Source organism: Cryptomeria japonica, chromosome 1 (assembly GCF_030272615.1).
Source record: "Cryptomeria japonica chromosome 1, Sugi_1.0, whole genome shotgun sequence".
NCBI lineage: Eukaryota > Viridiplantae > Streptophyta > Pinopsida > Cupressales > Cupressaceae > Cryptomeria > Cryptomeria japonica.
In genome coordinates this window covers 17,669,291-17,688,775 of record NC_081405.1, presented here as the reverse complement: position 1 = coordinate 17,688,775, position 19,485 = coordinate 17,669,291, and the positions used below count along the sequence as shown (strand labels likewise).

Sequence of the window (19,485 nt, the reverse complement as noted above, 5' to 3'; positions counted from 1 at the left end):
TGATATGCTTTGGTAGGTTGGATGTCAGTAGGATCATGCATTTGTTCAGTTTTGGCTTGTAAGCCTAAAATCAAAAATGGCATAATCATGCATTTTGATGTAAAACTTGTTGAAAAGCCTTGTTTGGCATTGAGACATGTTATGGTAGTAGTTTTTAGTCATCCGAGGTGGTTTAGAAAAGGAAACAAAGCATGAAATGCAAAAATGCACTTTTTGGCAAAAGTTATAAAAATTGCTTGACAACATTTTGCAACGTTAAGCAACTTTTTGCAACTTTAAGCAAAGGGTTGGTTAAGAAACCGATGGAGAGTTAGTTAGGCCAAAAATGGCATATAAATGCCCTGAGAATGAATGTAATCAGATTGGTGAACACCTGGAGCAGATCTTAATACTATTTGAAGACCATTTTTCAAGTTTTTACCTTGTGTTTTCTAAAAATTAGAGCAGCAGTCCGCACTTAATGGATTGATTACATTGCTGTTCTTGAATATTTGTTTTGTATATGTTCTTGTGGTGCTCAAGAAGCAATCAAGTTAGTCTTGTTGCAGGTTTGAATTGAGTTTTTGATTTTGTAAGCTCTCGGCCTAAGCAAGGGTTTGAGAGGCCCAAACATGGGTCCAGCTTGAAATCCTTTGAGATCTTCTCAATAACCCTTGGGACTCGAGCCACGGAACCTTTGTACAATGTACATAGTTTTTGTTTTCATTTGGAGGTCATTGAAAGTCCATTGAGCATCATTTCCTAGGCGAGCTCAGTCATAGCCCGATTAGGAAATGAATGAAATTATGCAAGTGCTTGCAGGGATGAGCAGGTTTGGAGTTGCCAAGTGTTTGGCATGAGCAAGTGGGGTGTGGTAGAGCCTAAGTGAAAGTTTGGAGGTGTGGCAGATCAGGGAAGACAATAAACCCTTGAGAGAAGACCAAAAAAACCCCAAAACCCCTCAAAACAAGCCATTTTCGGGTTCCGTACCTGTACGATCAGACTGAGTTTTTTCACTTTATGAGTCTTGAAGTTCTTCCAAAAGGGTACTCAGATCACAAATGAGTTTGTCTAGGTCTTTGGGAAAATTTTGAATAAATCCTCAAAAACCGGTTAGGTAGGGCTAATTGGGGCTCTAGGGCTACTAGGCCTAGAAAATAGGAAAAGAAAGAAACCCAAGCTCAAAACTAGTTGATTGGCCTTGGAAAACCTCATGAACACTTACTACATCCCCTGCAAGCATATGTTAGGAGTTTGATACTGTAAGGTTGGATTTACCCTTGTGAATCTCAACCATGCCTGAGCAACCAGTGAGCACATACTGATTGGGAGCACTCCTAGAAAGTTTGGATGTCTAGTTTGATTGATAGACCAAAGAATAAAGAAGTGAGCCCACTAAGACAACACTTGACTGCCTTGTGATAAAGGATGGACTCTCTTTGAGTACCCCTCCCCATCACTCACGAATTCTGAAGTGGGAGTTGGTGCTTCCAGTGAGTTGGTTCTCACAAAATTCAGAAATGGGGGTTGGTGCTTCCAGTGGGTTGGCGCTCACAAAATCAGATTTGGGAGTTGGTGCTTCCAGTGGGTTGGTACTCACAAACATAGGGGTTGGTGCCTACGAACAGTGTAAAAGAAGAAATTTATTAAAGCATTGATTTGCCGTGGTTTCCTCCCGCACGGGTTTCCACGTATATATCTTGTGTTCTACTTGTGTCCATATTAGTTAGATCACAAATGAATGTTGGTATGCAATGAATATGTTAATAAGTTATATACTTGTGATTGAAGTTGAAAAAGTTTAAATTGGTAAAATTTGTTGTTATACTAGATTCAGCCCCCCCCCCCTCTCAGTATAACTGTGTGCTCTTCAGGTGCCCTGTTTCATTTTTTTATGCTTTTGTTCTTCCCCTTTGTGAGGCCTTTCTCAATTTCTTTTCCCTAAACTTTCTATTATAAACCATTGTACTCTTCAGCCCCCATTGACCAACTTTTAATCATCCATGAACTCTAATATAGTTTCTTTCTTTCTTTTTCTAATGCACTTGCTTTCAAGTGTCTTGGCCACTTCTCTTATTAAGCTCTTTAGTTCTATGTACTTAGGTGCTTATGATTCTAGGTTAACCTTAGTGTTGTATTCTACTTTCCAACTTTCTATCCCACAATAAATGGGTTCATGGCATTTTGTAAAAAGCAACCTTTTCCCTTATCAATCCAATGTTTTATCCAAAACAATTGAAAACGTAGATCCAACACTGTCAATTAAACTACGGTATATTTATCTATGTATGCATATTCTTCCAATATTATTATGCAATTGAAGCATTACTCTTAAGGAAATATATATAGGACAAGCAAGGATGACTCATCATGAAAACTTTGACAACAATTACATAAATGAACACCTATGATTCCAAACTCTGTTCCTAGTTCACATTGCAAGGTTTTGATCAATTGTGTTCAAACTTAGAATATTTCTAGGAAAGGCTAAAATTGCCCTCCAGCAACCTCACATATTTTGTTGCATCAGCAAGGCATTTAGATTTTATTTCTTTTCACATATTTTGAACACCTACTTGTCATCATGATCATACTTCTCAAATTACATGTTCCAACTTCATCCATTGGCAAGTAATTGCTAATGTTTGGGCAATACCTTCACAAAGCCTCTCAATTTTCATAAGTATTGACAAGGAAACAAAAGGCAGTCATGAAGGGCATGGTTACGGATGCATGAACACAAAGCATATTAGCAAATAACATCCCTAAGGCCCAAGCAATTTAAAAGTCTTTGAAATAGCTAGGATTCTTTAATTTAAACATGGAAATCTATGGGATTCTCAATTATTCAAATTATGAACAGAAAGCTGATCGGTACAATGTTAATTTGAATAGAAAAATATCAATTCAACCTTATTCCTCATAGATTTGACTCTAATGGAATCAAACAAACAAACATGAAAACAAATTTAGAAGAGGCAGCATTGATGCAAAGCATCAAACTAATGAAATTTTCACTTAACCTAAGCATTTTGAAATTCCACACAAAGACATGAAGCATCCTAATCTGGGATATACTTACAAGAATGTTAATTGTAATTAGTAAGTTTGGCTCTTTCTTCAATCCCATGCCTCCAAGAAATCAACTTCTTGCTAAAAAGAACATGGATGCCCTAGTGCCGACTGAACAAATGACGGAAATGATTTTAATTACATCAACAAGACCAAAACAATCTATGGGACCACCAATCCCCCTAGCCACCACAACCACTCAAAGATCCGTGGGAAATGTAGCATCCTTTAGAAATTTGCTCCTCTTATCGACTCAAATTATTAGCTCTTTCAAACCTTTTAATTTATTTTCTTCAAAGAGTTTACCATGTATTGCAAAAATCAATAAAACACAATATTTTAATATTCTAGTAATTAACAAGATTTGATTACAACGAGGTTTATTTCTTTAATATAGAATGGAGGATGAAACCATGCATAACATGACTCACCCAACACAAAAAATAGCGAACTAAAAAAAAAGAAAAAAAAATCACTAAGGTGACTTTATCAACAATAAGCCTCATCTTCTAATATTATTCTAATACTGCCCCTTAAGGCTTACTTCACTAAAAACCAATGTTACCCAGAAATGTGTTTTCACCCTAAAGGCACAAGTTTCGGAAATGGAAATGGTTTCAAGTACGGGGGACAGTCGGAAATGTTTCCAAGTTGTCCCCGATCAAGCAAAATTTTCGAAAACGGTATCAAAAACGCGAAAATGGTCAACTATGTAGTCAGAGACCGTTGACCGTTCCCCGAATGGCTGGGGACGGCCAAGCCATCCCCAAACTGTCTCGAGGGCGGACAGCCGTTTTCAGCGACGGGAGGAATAAAAAAAAGAAGTTTTTATAAAATCTTTTTTTAATATTAAAATGATAAACCTAAATACAGATATTTAAAGCGATTCCATTATGATTAGACTTAGTCAAGTGAACTCAGCGATGCGATTCTATCTCGAAGGGAAGTAGCTAGTCACATTTTTTGTATCTTTGCTCTCTTCATTTCAATAAGACAATGCATTGAGGTCTACGGAATTTTTTTTACCTTCCATTTTTTAATATTTATACCATGAAATTCATATAGTTTAAAAAACTTTAAAAATTTCTAATAAAAAAGTCATTTTCAGATTTTTTTAAATGTTCTTAGTTCTATGATGATTCGATGAATGATCATCGATTCAATGATTTTAGAATCTAGATTCTAATTTAAAAATTTATTATGTTGCTATGATGAATGTTATTGTGTTACAATGCTATATAAATATATAATTCATGAATATAATTAAAATTTCACATTTCCACATATATATATAGCCGTCCCTTGCTGTCCCCTACTCCGAGAAAAAAAAACCATCTCAGAAACCTGTCCCCCCGTCCCGGAAACTCAAGGTAACATAGCTAAAAACACAACATATCACACAAAAAATATCCTGAACCATGAATTTTCCATTCTTTAGAAGCCTTTTTATTGGTAAATAGACCATACGCTAAGTAGAACTCCAAGCTGCCTCAAACCTTCGTAAAGGTGCAGCTCCCAAGCACCCAAGTTCCTAGATTACCACCTCGGCAAACTTGATGAGCACACAATTATACTAAACTAGGGGGGTGAATTAATATAATACAATCTTTTTACTTTTTCAAACTTAATACCCTTAGTATATCAATACACAATATCATTCAAATAAGATACAACAATTACACAAAATAAGAAGAAACACAATATTTACATGGAAACCCTTACAAGAGAAAAATACAGCAAAATATTGCATATAAATTTGTCTGCACCAACCTACAAGAGACACCAATCCCCTTAATTCATAAGCACCGACCTACTAAAGGCATCAACCCTCACTGCTAGCACTAACTTAGTGAGAGACACCAATCTCTCCTTTAGGAAGCACCAACTTCCAAAACAAAACTATGTTCTGTTATGACGTTTTCACGCATCACCCCATTGCAAATGGGGACCCCCTACCTTTTAGGTCCTCTTGGCATTTTGGTTTTGGTTTTTTGGATCTTTCCGCGGCAGTCTCTTCAGTCTCCTCAATTTGCAAGTGTTTTGGGTGATTTGATCAAGTCTGCAAGTCGTTTGAGCAAATTTGGCTAAGTCTGGAACTTGTTTGGTCCATTTTACAGTCTCGCCCTTCAAACTTAGATTTGAGGTCATTTCCTTAGGGTTTTGAAAAAAATGAACATTGCATTGGAATCAGGACCCTTCAACGAAGCTACCAGTGAAATTTGAGCAAATTCTAAGCAACTTTCTATTTTTAGACTATTTTTAGAGAGTTCCTATTTTTTAGGGAATTTCATTGCCTCCCGGATTGTCTTTATTTTGCCAAAAATCAAACTTACTATTTTTAGCAGTTTCTATTTTTAGTGAGTGTCATCCTACCCGAGTTTGCCCTAATTTTGACATTTTGAAGTACTTACTATTTTTAGTAAGTCTATTTTTGGCAAGTTCTTCACTGGTAGGGGTCTCGACACTGAAGACTGAACATTCCTGAATATTTGCCTAAATCTAGAAAGTTGAAAAAGCAGGCAGTTGATCAAAAATGGCTCTGTGAAATTCATTCCAAACGTGGAAAAGCTCAAGAAAATCTTCCAAGGTAGTAAAAATCACTTCAATCCAAAAATGGCATCACGATCTGGAAAGATGAAAAATTGGAAGTCTGGTGAAGAATCATGAAAAATCCTTACCTTGGCAGTAAATTGATTCCAAAGATAGCATGGGCACAAAATGAAGGTCTTACAGGAATTTTCCTCCAATACAAGGAATCCTTCACCCATCGAAAATACACTCCAAGAGATAGGGCGCCAAAATAGGGTCATGAAGGATTTTTCCTCCATGACAAAATTCCTTCCCCACATGGAATCCACACCACGCCCAAGCATGGAGGATGGGCGCCAAAGGAGGGGTGTGGAGGATTTTCTCCCCCAATGGAAAATTCCTCCACAACATCAAATCCACGCCCAAGGTTAGGGGTAGGGCACTAAATTGAGGGTCTAGAGGATTTTTTCCTCCTTGGCCAAATTTCCTTCACCATATGATTTTAGCGCCCAAGCCAAGTAGGGAGCGCTAAAACTAGGCTCTGGAAGATTTTTCCTCAAGCAAGATTCCTTCACCATGTCATTTCCGCGCCCAAGTGTGGATGAAGAGTGCTAAAGTGAGGCTGTGGAGGATTTTTCCTCAATCAAAATTCTTGCATACCATGGATTTAGCGCCCAATTCAGGAAAGGAGCGCTAGGTAAGGGTAAGGAAGGAATTTCCTTCCTAGTGATGAATTCCTCCACGTGATGAAATTGGCATTGAAAGAGGGGAATGGAAATTAAGTCAAGGAAGAATTCAAAATTCCTTCCTCAGAAAGAAAATTCGCCCAAGGAACAAAATTCATGAAGAAATTTCAAGGCAAAGGTAAAAATTTATCAAGGAGAAAGAATTTTCTGTCTCCTAAATTCCGGAGCTCAAAATGAAAAAAAAATCCTAAAAAATAGGAAAGGTGATGAATTGATCAAAAAAAATTTCCCAAGGAGAAAATTACACCCAAGAAGAAGAAATTCTAGGAAAGTGAACAATTGACTAAGTGTTGGAAATTCCTTCCTTCAAGACAAAATTCTTGGAAAAAGTGAAAAATTGACAAGTGTTGGAAATTCCTTCCTTCAAGACAAAATTCTTGGAAAAAGTGAAAAATTGACTAAAAGTGTTATAAATTCCTTCCTCGAGGAACAAATTTTCAAAATTTCTTGTCCAACTCAAAATATGCCCAAGGTTGGAAGCAAAACATGAAAATCAAGGTTCAAGAAGAAAAGTTCAAAATTCAAAAAATTTCTTCCTCAAGGTGGGATTGCGCACAAGATGATGAATTTCAAAGCACGAAAAAAGTTGGTTGTGTGAAAATTTTCTCTCTCCGGGACTCAGGATAGGGCGAAATTCCTTGAACATGGAAAATGGTCAGTGGTCAAGAAAATCTTCCTTCAAGACAAGGCGTGCACGAGAACACAAGAAAATTCCTTCAGGACAAAAAAATATCTCTAGAAAGATTTTCCCTCTCCAAAATTTCCAGGCGTACGGGAAACCTTCAGAAGTGGAAAAAAATTGTTAAAATTCTTCCACGGCAGGAAAATCTTCCAAAATGTCTTTTGTGAGCCTGGAATGGAAAAATTCTTGTAAAGGATGAGTTGGTGACAGTAAAGAGAATATTTCGTATTAATGAAGCACAACCAAGAAAATTATAAATGACAGCGGGGTCCATTTGCATGGCAAGAATCTATTGAGTACATGAAGGCATAGTGGCACATTCATTGCCGGAATATTTGACCAAGGTGGCAGCTAATTCATTGCATGGAAGCCATCGTACTTATTGTAGTGGTGGAGCATCTTTTGCATGTAACCGATTTTGGAGGTGATGGTGCATTTATTGCACATTAGATGAATATGAAAGAAGTGCATTTAATGCACAATGGACGCCATTTTTGGTAAGAATGTAATTAATTGATAATGGGCATAGTGGATCATTAAAGTTTATTCCCACCTTGTTGCATCATGTGTGTGGAATCTTTTGGGTCAACCCTAATTAGGGTCTGCATGTAATCAAGGCTAGAGGCCTATATAAGGGGGTGACCCCTTCATTTGTAAAGCAAGGAGATTTGTATGAAATTGTTGTGATAACTTATTGAGATAATAATAGTGAAACATCATTCTCTAATGGTGTCCACTTAAGTTATTTTTCAAAACTTGCATGGTTTCACCTTCCTCACTTAGAGTAGAATTTTATTTTCCAAGCATTTGATGAACGAGATTGATGATATTGTTTATAGTGAAATCTTTTGCTCATACCTTTTGCAAATAGATGATTTTTATTTGCAGTGTAAGGTTAGTCTGAGCCATTTTATGTGAAAGTTTAACTTCGATCATCAGATGAACATTGTTCTTTGATGGTGTTATAAAAATCTCTTGCACAACCTTTGAAGATTGCACTGCCTTTGTGTAGTTGTACGAAGTTGGCGAAGCAAAGTGTGGTTGATTTCACTTAAGCAATCATTGTCTCCTATGTTCTTAGATTTAGCTTAGTCTTCCTCAAACCCTTTCCCCTTTAATTTCATTTCATTCCAATTCAATTCATTCGAAGAAGAAGTGTTTGCCACATACGGGTAAACGATTAAATGCAGAAAGTAAATACACAGAACATAATGAGAATATATTAAAGAACCAGTCCCTATATTGATTCGACAGTCCATGTACATCAAGTGCTTATAACATCACACTCAGATACAACTATCATGATGCTACTTCGAAGGAAAGGTATGCAATATATAATACCCGAAGGGGTGCAACCAACCGTCGCGTCCAACTGCCCTTTGGGAAGACTAACTGACTGCCGTAACCCATTATTACCGACGACAACATAACATAATGATTATTCCCGACAACATCATCCCCCCCAAGAAAAGAAGTCGTCTCCGGACGACTTAATACAAAATAGAGATGATGGTCATACACTAAACAGAATCAAGGTATAGAAGAAGAAGGAGGCTGAGGGGGCGTCCCTGAAGCAGCAGGTGGTAGGGTTGATGATGATGCCGGTGTCAGTCGTGCACGTAGATCGTACACCTATTGTGTCCGCACGTGCAGGTTCCGCTCAGCAACCTTTTTGTGCTCAATTGCAAACAACCATCCGGGCAGCCTCCAGGAGCTTTCTCTCCTTGGCATCCACCGTCTCTCGTGCCTATACCAGACTAGTGCTCAAGGTTGCCTGCTCTACCCTTGCGTCCTCCAACTCTGCAGCTAACTGTGTCGTCTCGGCAATGAACTGAGCCCTCTCGGCTTCTCATGCTGCCTCCCAGCAATCCAAGTCTCTCAGCACGGCCTCAAGCTAGGTGGCCAACTCCTCCCGAGCTCTCTCCACGGCCACCCTCGCAGTCAGATGTCCTGCAGACACGGACTCCGTTCGGCAAAGAGTGTAATACCCTTCCCTGAAGGTCTGCTCAATCTACCTCCCGAGAGACTCCACTACTGGGGTGCTCACTGCCCATGCGGCCAACATCTTTGCCGTCTCAGTTTCTGGCCATCCGCCTCTCTCAAAATAGGCAGCAAATGCCTGCGAACAAACCTCCCACATAAATCTGAGCAACCGCTCCAACTCCTAAACGGTATTGTCGAGGCCCTCTGACTGAAGGGAGGCGATAACCTCCCGCCCTCGGCGGACCTCCTCCTGCAGATAAGTTTGTACCAGTTCCTGAAAGTAAGTCTGCCCTCGGCCCACCATATCTTGGAGGTGCGCCTCCACGTCTACCCGACCTGGCTACCTGCTCTCTGTGTGGCTCTCTACCTTGCCTCGCTGGCTGTCCAAGTGGACCTCCACTATCTGCTCCAGTGCCAACTCCCTGCCTTGTACCTCCGTCGAGTGTGTCACATCCCTGGGAGAACCTTCACTATCTAAGTCCACAACCTCTACGTCTAAGTCCTCCCGAGGGTCACCGCGCACAGGGGTAGCCTATGAGGGAGAAATGGTAGTAACTGGCCTAGGCGACAGATGTTTGCCACATACGGGTAAATGATTAAATGCAGAAAGTAAATACACAGAACATAATGAGAATATATTAAAGAACCAGTCCATGTATTGATTCAACAGTCCATGTACATCAAGTAAAGGTAACTATTATTACAATTGAAAGCCTTATCTTCTAATAATTATTTAATACTACTCTAATACCTTGGAGCCAACTTTTAATGTTTCATCATATTTGGCTTGGATGTCCTTGTGCCTCAAGTGTTCAAAAATGAAACGTTTCTCTATTTCTACTAATATGTGGTACTGTAATGTCCCAAAAAAAAAGAGCAACAATGCAAATCTGAATCTTAACCTTCAAGAAACATTATTTGGATAACAACACTATCGACCCTAGTATTCAATCAATTCTTAGACAACTAAGACTAAAATTATTGTTTATGCATCAGCAATATCAGTAAATTTCAAACAGCAAATGACAAAAATAACTCCAAATCTTCTTATTATAATAAACAACAAATAATAGGTGTAGATCCCAAATTCTTTCCTATTTCAACAATGATTGTATCACATTCAAGTGGTCCTATAATACAAGTAACTACAACAACAATTCATACCAACAGTAATGGCAAATTGGATCAATATGAAGTGGCTGTAGTCTGCAACCAATGAAGCTCAAATACAAACTCTTCTTCGTCTGAAATCCCTAGGGTTTTTGTCCTAGGATTCCATGCTCGAACACAAGTGCTCAAAACAGATTCTAAAAAGAATTTGGTTAAGTGTAGATGATAATCCTGGACCCTCCAAAAAAAAAACAGGTCAGCTACACTACACACCCGCAACTTCAAATGTAAACAATTATCACGAGCAAGATTCCACTTTAAAAGTAACAGCACCAAAAACATACTACTAGAAACAATACAACACAATGGAAACATAGGCAGAAATGTCAAAGATCAGGGGTCAGCCATATCACGATAGGAAGAAGGGAAGAGTGGAGTTGGAAGAAAAGGATAATTGGGAAGGGAAAACATACAGCAGATGAAAACAAGGAAAAAACAAGTAGACCTAATATGCACAAACTTAGATTAATGGAAAACAAGACATGACAGGTATAGAAAATACAAACTCTTTCTTAATGTTCTTCTTCCGGTTCATCCATCTACCCATCTCACATCTAAGCCTTTGGGAGCTAGTCCTTAGCTAAGCAATGAGGATTTTTTCTCTCCATTTGATTTGAACCCTTACATAGGTTTTTCACAATGCTCATAGGCCAGGTTGAACTCTATAATATAATGTTGTTGTTTTCCACTTGTTTTCTTCATCCACATCACTGTTTTATACTTTCCGTTCACATAATTTTTTATGTCTTTATTGAGGTTAATCCACATTGAATCCTAGAAATTCATAATTGAATTTTTAAAAATTAAGGACAGTATCTTGATCTCTATAAGAAGAACTTGATTGAGTTGGAATTTCCCTTTCCAAAAAGAGATGAGAAAAAATTAAGTGAATTGTTAGATAATTAATTCTATGCAAAATCACTATCAGGGGAAAAGATGTTGCCAACTGAGAGCCCATTGACAATCTGTTAATCCACAATGAATTCTAGAATTTCATAGTTTAATTTTTCAAAATTAAAGACAGTATCTTGATCTCTTTAGGAAGCACTTGATAGAGTTGGAAGTTCCAATTCCAAACTAAGCTGGAAAACAAATTTTAAGCTGAAGTGTTAAATAATATTAGTTCTATGCAAAATCACTATCAAGGGAAAAAAGATGTGAGCTGAGAGCAGCTCAAAATACTTCCATGATGACTTCAAGTTTCCTGACAACTCCAACAACTATGAAAGCCCCCATCTGTCCACTGATGAGCAGCACAGAAATAACAAAGCACAATTTGTGGAAGGCAGTGGCAAGATTAAATTTTTGTCCATCATTGCTAAATCTTCACTGCTTATAAATCAGGAGATGATAATTTAAAACCTTAACAGCATAAAGATACTAAAATATCATTCACAGTTCAAACTCTGCAGTAAAAATGCATACATAAACAAATTTTAGATCAAGTTCTACTGATAACCATCATGATTATTTGCGTGAAAAATAACATGGAAGACAGCAAGACTGTATTTACTTCTTTAAAGTATCTTTGATGATTTTGTTACAGCTCTCCTGAATTTCAGTTTGAGGAACGGGCAAGTTGATGTCAAAAAGATTTTTCTCAGCTTTTTGACGAAGCACTTCTCCAAGATGCATAAGGACTTCCCTAACTTGATAGTCATTCTTTTCCCTGCAACATAAAAAAAAGAGCTATCATGTTATTTCTATTCAGTACTTTTATGCTGAATGCCGACGTTGAAGCTTGAATAATGGATAGGAACACTTCTCAATTAAAAAGAAACACCCAACAAGATAGTTGTCCAATGTCTTCTCTATGTTAAGTGTAATTACTCTTGAGCAAAAACCCGACCTGTACAATGGTTTCATTCTCTCGATTTTTGTACCAAGACTAACTTGACATGCTGATGATGTCAGCACCAGAGGTACTCCAACACACCGTTGCTTGCAATAATCAATTGCTTTATTTTCTGTCAACATTGAAAATGAACCATAAAAAGCTATAAATAAACAATACTAATTACACCTCAGGGAAAGTGAAGCTAAATCATTGCATTGAATTCCCACATGCCAAGTACTCTAAATAGTGTTCTATGGGTACCTGCATCCGCAAGTAACTGATTAACTTCTTGGATCGTCAACGCAGATGATGCCAAAGTCGAAAGTGCCTCTAGGTTTTTGGGTGCAGAGCTCAGATCCATTGTAGGTAGTTTCAATCGATCAGACGTTGGAAAAACTGATTGCATTTCTTTCTCAAAATACCGTACACCTCCAGCAAATGCACCATCAATTATTATATCAACAAGGACATCCCTTAGCTTTCGATCGGCACTTAAGGGGAAATCTTCATTGACATAGTGGACTAGAAGAGGCAACAATTTGGCCACAATCTTTCCTGTAAGTTTTTTACCACCTTTTGCAGTTAAATTTCCAAAAACTGCCATTCGAAGATTTTCAATGTCCAGAAGATATTTAGGATGAAGAGTGTAAATTAGTTCCTCTTCTGCTGCCAATCCTTTACTCCCATATCTTTCGCGCAACAAGTTTAGATCTGCTGGAGTTCGAAGAGTATAGCAAGAAATTCCATGAGAAAACAGTGTGTCCAAAGTTCGATCTCCAGCATGTCCTTGAGCAGCTATGTAACGCTGAAGATGATGCATTGGTGCTTCTGAAGGTTCAAGATCAATATCAAATCCTTGTACAACCCATGTTAAAGATGGGAAGTCCAGAGTCTTTAATAACAGAGGTACATCTAAATCTATTGAAGGGGTAGTCTCATCTGTATAACAGAAATACAAATCACACATCAGCAATCATTAGCTAGATTAAGACCCAACAGAATCAGAGTAAAAACAAAAGGAAACAAATTCATCGTGAAAAAATAACTCACAAACAGCAACATATTTTAGATCATCAATTAGTAAAAAGCAAATTGGATATTACCTTCAGACCCAGCAGTGTGAAGCCAGTTATGTAAATTAAAGATTTGAGCCTGCTTTGACAAATCAGCTAAGGAGCTCACCGATTGTGCATCTCCTACAAAACAATGTGAAAATGGTTCATGCACAATTTACTGTTTTCTAACAATAAGTATAACAATTAAGAATATCACAGGAAAATAGAACCAAAACACTGACAAAGTCACATAAACATAAAAATAAGGGAAGCAGCGATGCTATTGTACACTTTTATAGAAACTGATTATGCAGTTTGATAAGCATATCATGTAAAGTTGTAAACCATAAATGTATCAAATACAAAGTTACAATCATATATGACAACAGAAATGTCAGTACCTTTTTGTGCCTGCATGAAGAGCAAGTAAAATCAATTATTTAAATAATAATAAATTTTAGCTGACATCAATATTAAGGAATGTCAAAGACTATTCAAAGATGATAATGCCTATGGGACATCTCTAGGCAAGATTTTTCCTAAAAGGGTTTTCCAAAGGCATATCGTGTTGTGCATTGTTTCTCTACTAATTATTCTGCAGATAAAAACTTATTCATTGTTTTTCCCATAACATTGGTGTCAAAAGTTCATTTGATATTAGACCCTGGCCAACTTGTCAGATCTGTGGGAGGAGTAAGTTGTTGTCTTAGTCGTTGTTTGAGTGGAAGCTCTAAATAGATCTTCTTTTTGAGGTATAATGAATGGCAAGCATAAACATGGAGATTGAGAGATTCAACAACATTAAATTTGAGTTTTGGAAGTTCAAGATGGAGAAACTTCTCAGACACAAATCTATGGGTTGAGATCTCTCGTTAGAAACCCTCTTACATGAAAGATGAAGACTAGGCAATGCCTGATAGGAAGGCAAGAAGCTTGGTGTTGGTGCTTTTTCTTGCAACCCTCAACCCTAAGAGGAATACACAATACCTAAACCCTGGGATTAGAAGTTTAGGACATTGGATCTATACTATCACCATCATAATTGATCATTTGGTGGGAAGGGTGACTTTAAGAAGTGATTCACGTAACACACAATGAAGAGAGTTGTGACATTTAGATCATAAAGTCTTAGTTCAATGACTAACACACAATAAAGAGAGTTGTGACATTTAAATCATACGGTCTTAGTTCAATGACGGCTTTCAAAATAGGGCTTCTCAATTTACCATCCACGCGACCCTGTAGTTGGTTAAGTATTTTTCTCTAAACATCTATACAACAAACAGGCAACAAAGAAATTTGTGCACTTGGACTGTAAAATCTTAGCTTGAGGGTTCTAGCAATCTGCTCTGTTCAGGTCATTTCAAAAGGAAAAAAAATATTCATCCAGCAACTAACTTGAGCACCCAGGACTTCAAACACTTGTGCAGATAGGTGAGTTAAATGTTTGTCCAAGTTTTGAAGTCTGTAAACTCTGTATTCAGGATCCTAGCAGACATATGTGCAATATATTAATGCATCAGCATATGAGATGTCCGACAATCTGAGTTCAAAGAAACCTGTTTTGAAAAAAATCCTAAAGTGTACAAGGTGCTTGGGAATTCAGGATCCTAAATGACAGTTCTGCAGTAGGTGTCATGGCCTGACTGCTTCTCAAATCCAAAATGCCCAAAAGGGCAGGGACATATTTATGAAAAATTTGGTCAGGGACAAGTCTATTAAAATACTCATGAGTGTTCAAGCCACACAACAATCCAGGGTCCCAAATGGCAACAACGTATTTTGCTAAGGCTTTTCGAAGATGACAACCAATGTTTGAATATGAAGGGAAGCTTTTGAAATGAGGGCTAAGGCTAGACTATGAAAAGGAGCTTTCATAGAAAATGAGCAAAGTTTAACCACAAAGAGGAGCTTTTGGAAGAAAATGTGTCAATGATGTGTTTGTAAGTCCAGATTCCCACAGGCATAGAAAGAAGTATGACTCACTAAAAGTGCCCAAGTCCACTAGCTCAAAATCAAAGAATTGCATCATGTACATTACTGCTTACATCGACCCCTAGATCCCAAGTAAGCAAGAGCATACTGGTGAGCCATACTTCATGGCAACAAAATATATTAACACAATAATTTCTGGAATGGGGCTGCACAATAGCGAACAGAAAGATGATATGCCATCATGCTAGAGAACTCAAAAACCATGATACATAAGATACAAGCATTTTCATTTGAAAACTTGAAGAACCAACTATCTCTCTTGCATTCCATAGAGTGCACCAATTTTCTTTCAAAGGCCAAAAGCCAAGCATGAATAGAAGACCATAAGAAGCAGGACAAATGCACAACAGCTGACTGATCAACTAGACATTCAATTACCGTTGAAGATTAAACTGGAGCATCACAGAAAAGAGCCAACAGAGAGTAAGTTAACCCAAAGATCTTAATCAACGGCCCAATATTAGCACCTCTGTAAAATATATTTCAAAACAGATTCTTGACTGTTATCCAATTGTATGGATAAAAATTGTAGATTTTGTACTATGAGTTAAAATTTGGAGTTTTTAGTCTCTGCTAATATTTTTCATTAATGACCGATAAATTATGCAATGCTGTTGCATGTTGCTGTTGGTGTCGTAAGAAAACTATCTCTGAAAGTTTAAAAACTGTGTTATTCATTCTAAGCCAATAATCAATTGAGGAGATACAGACAATTAAGCCTGGAACTGTTAAAGGTTATTTAAGGAATGGTCACATTTATATTGAATTACATGGGGCACTACTGAATTCACTATTTTGATAGTGTATTACTATGAACAATTGTCTAATTCAAGGATTTTCAAGTTTACAGTGAATCCTAACATGTAATACTGATTTCCCCGCAATAAAATTATAAAAGTGATCAACATAACTATGCAAAAACAATTGGAAGTGGCTGCTAGGAGCACCTTTTTGTCTGTATCAGGTCCAAGATTAGATGGATTTCAAGCTAACTGAAAATAAAGGCAAGAAACATGATGCCAAGCTCTCTAGTTAATTATGCCTTGAATTTTCTGTTGCCACTGATTGTTTTTCTGTGTGCACCTAGTGATTCTAAAACAACTAATAACAATCAGTATTCAAAATACATGCCTAATTGTAGAAAAAAAACCAAAAAAAGGAATGCTTCCTAACATCTGTATCTGTGCCGACATGGATTTAAGACAAAAAATACATGAAATATTGTTTCCTTTTGCTCTTCTTACAACCAAAATAAAGGAGGGCGCTCACCAAGAGTCCTTAATGTGTTGTAAACTAGGTGAGAGCTGAGGAGAGTGCAAATAGCAAACACTTTTGCATCATACAAACGGGTGGCTCCCTCTCCATAAAATCCTTCGGTGTCCACTAGAATCACCTGTGCATAATAATGAACTAATGTCACTCTATTATAGAAATACACCTCTTGGAATTTTATGTAATATAAATAAACTCCTTACAAATTTTCTGCTTGAAAAAGTAACCAGCTAGGCTGGGGTCTTACAGTAAGATGGGATGGCTACTGTAACATGATTGGGTTCAAATACCAGCAGGTATGCCCCATGTTGAGAGGTGCCTGTGTTGATTTCACTCAGTGGATGTGAGAGGTATGATGTGTGGATTTATAAATAGACAAACTACCTGAGAATCATCAATCCCGTCATATTTGACAACTTTTGAGTATTACCCAAATGGATTTATTGCATGCTATCTAGTTTATTGGCGATGCTTGCCATTGTAATTTGTGAGTGCTGCGAGCTTGCAGTAAACATTGCAGCTGTTGAGGCCCAGCATGGGACACGAGAAGCTTGAATTGAATGAAATTGTGCTTGAAAGACTTGCCAGCATACATGACCCTGTTGAAATTGTGGCTGTCGTAGGACCATATCATGGGTTAGAGCTCCTTACATTCGTATATTCGCTTTCTATTTTTTTGTCAGAAAGATACTAACAATTATTTTTTAATGTGTTTCACTACTGAACGTTCTGCTCAATTCGACTCATGGGTTTCCAGTGGGTTCAAGGCCTGAGCCTGAAACAAGAGGCATTTGGATCAGAATTGTGCCAAGTGCAAGCTCAGAGGGGTTGATGATTCTCAGGTAGTTTGGTTTTCAATAAATCCTGGATAGAAGGCAGAATGTCCACAGTGCTGAGAAGTTGGCTTTCAATGAGTCCATGATCTTAAAACGGTATAACAAAACGACTGGCTTCCTGGAATTATGTATCCAAATACTTAAAGTTTATTCAACAGCACACTGCGATATAATTAACGGGCCAATACATAGTTAGGTAGATATTAAGGTGAAAACTAAGTACTCAGCAAGAGCTAGGCTTCTGTATCTAACTGAAGCTTGTAATTCTTAGATCAACGATTTTCATGGGCAATAATCAGAAACGACGTTAATACGGAAGAGGAGTGCCGAAGCTATACAGGAAAGGGGGATGCTATCAGGAAAAAGAAATTGAAAAATAACAGAAGAAAATAGACAAACTACCTGAGATTCATCAACCCCTTTGAGCTTGCTCTTGGGCACAATTCTGATCCAAATGCCTCTTGTTTCAGGCACGGGCCTTGAACCCACTGGAAACCCATGAGTCGAATCCAGGAGAACGTTCAGTAGAAATGATTTTCCACTGTAACACGCAAAAAATATAATTGTTAGCATCCCACTCGATATTTTTCTCAAAAAAAATAGAAAGTGAATATAAGAATGTAAAGAGCTCTAACCCATGATATGGTCCAACAACGGCCACGAACGCAACAGGATCTTCTATGCTGGCAAGTCTTTCAAGCGCAACTTCATTCACTTCAAGCTTCTCGTGTCCAATGCTGGGCCTTAACAGCTGCAACATTTCTTCTTCATGCTTATTGTAGCTGTCCTCTAAATGCAAGCTTTCAGCACTAACAATTGCAAGGATCACCAAAATGAAAAAGATAGCACGGAATAAATCCATTTGGGTGTCCTCGAAATTTGCCAAATATTACGGGATTGATTCAACCTCTTTTATGAGGATCCAACTAAGAGGGTTTTTTAATTAGAGTAAACCCCCAAAAAATGGCGTTTAGAAGATTGTGAAGGAATTTTGATATTTAGTTCTTGGAATTTAAAGGAGAATTCTTGCTGAGCTTTAGTTTGCTTTGTAAACTTTTGTTTCTTTGCTTCTCCCTGCACTGATTGCTTGAGCATTAAGTTTCCTTTCCCCTGGAAATTAATATTGAATGAATTCTAAGGCACAATAACTGCTGCCAAGGAAAAGAGGGGGGAATTTTGAAGTTTTCCACCAAATTTTAAAAAGTGTACTGAATGTTATTAAGGTTGCGTTCTTCAAGTCTGTCTCTGTTTTTCTCAGTTCGGGTTTCTAATAAAGTCAGCTGCCATTTCATATTTATTTTACCTCGTCCATTATCCAAGTGAAAAAAACTGCTTTTATTTGCTTTTCCAATCGGAGGATCAACACTTTCAAATTTGCTTCTCCATGTAGGAATAATCTTGGGTGTAGAAAATAATTTCAAGGGGCCAAACTTGTATGGGGTATTGAATAATTCAAGGGTTCAAATTTGTCTTTAGGTGTTCGAAATAATCCCAATGGACCAAATTTGCCATGAATAATTGGGAGTGATCAAATTTGGCAATGTGTGGGAAAATCTTTATGGTGTTAAATAATTATTAAGGGTTGAAACTTTTGTTATGTTTCATTTTTATTAATTAATTTTTTTTGGATAAATTGTTTAATTTAAATAAGATGATTTATTTCTTGTAAGGTTTTTAGAGCTAATCTTGTTATGTAACTTGTAATTTTTAAATTTTGAAGTGTTTATTTTAGATTAAGTCGATGGTTTTGAGGATTTGTTTTAATTTGTTTTCCCTCTAAAGTGAGGTGTGAGATTTTGGACACCCAATATTGGTTTGCAACATATTAAACTTGTTACATTTTCATTTGGGAAATCATCTCATCTTATGTCAATTTATCTAATGGAGCACTTTGTGCTCAAGTTACTTGTGTGGATGAAAACCCATAGGATATTGCAGTCAGTGGACGAAAACTCATTGGTTGCAAATATCAAAGGATGAAACCCCTTTAGTACATAAGGATGATCTCATTTAGATGTTACTAAAAAGCATCGAGGAGTCTCAAATTGAATTGTATTGTGTGCATTAGTCCCTCTATTGCAACTTGTTTAGGGCAAAAATAGAATCGGGTAGTTTTAGGACCTAGTCCCACTTTCATCCAAACATTGGAATACGAAAGCACCTAAAGAAGTGATCATCTTCAACTAACTCTTGTGAAAGAGAGTCAAGGGATACTTTTAGGGTTTTTATTCTTACGTTGCTATGAAAGGGAATGTACTAAATGTGGGAGAATGCAAGGTTGTGCTAATAGGATGAATAAAAGTAACTAGAGCAACAATAATAATAGATT

General features: G+C 37.4%; 1 protein-coding gene across 1 annotated transcript in view; it reads right to left on the bottom strand.

The window, feature by feature from the left end:
* The window catches only part of LOC131068210 (uncharacterized), a 62,415-nt gene extending 43,888 nt beyond the window's left edge, over positions 1 to 18,527 (bottom strand). Inside the window, exons 1-7 of the mRNA XM_058003392.2 lie at positions 17,792 to 18,527; positions 17,559 to 17,697; positions 16,318 to 16,441; positions 13,102 to 13,194; positions 12,260 to 12,937; positions 12,011 to 12,128; positions 11,675 to 11,830 (exon numbers count right to left, since the gene is read on the bottom strand). Of these exons, the coding sequence (XP_057859375.2) occupies positions 11,675 to 11,830; positions 12,011 to 12,128; positions 12,260 to 12,937; positions 13,102 to 13,194; positions 16,318 to 16,441; positions 17,559 to 17,697; positions 17,792 to 18,018 (1,535 nt within the window). The 5' untranslated portion in view covers positions 18,019 to 18,527. The remainder of the gene's footprint in view (positions 1 to 11,674; positions 11,831 to 12,010; positions 12,129 to 12,259; positions 12,938 to 13,101; positions 13,195 to 16,317; positions 16,442 to 17,558; positions 17,698 to 17,791) is intronic.
* Positions 18,528 to 19,485: the final 958 nt, after the last annotated feature.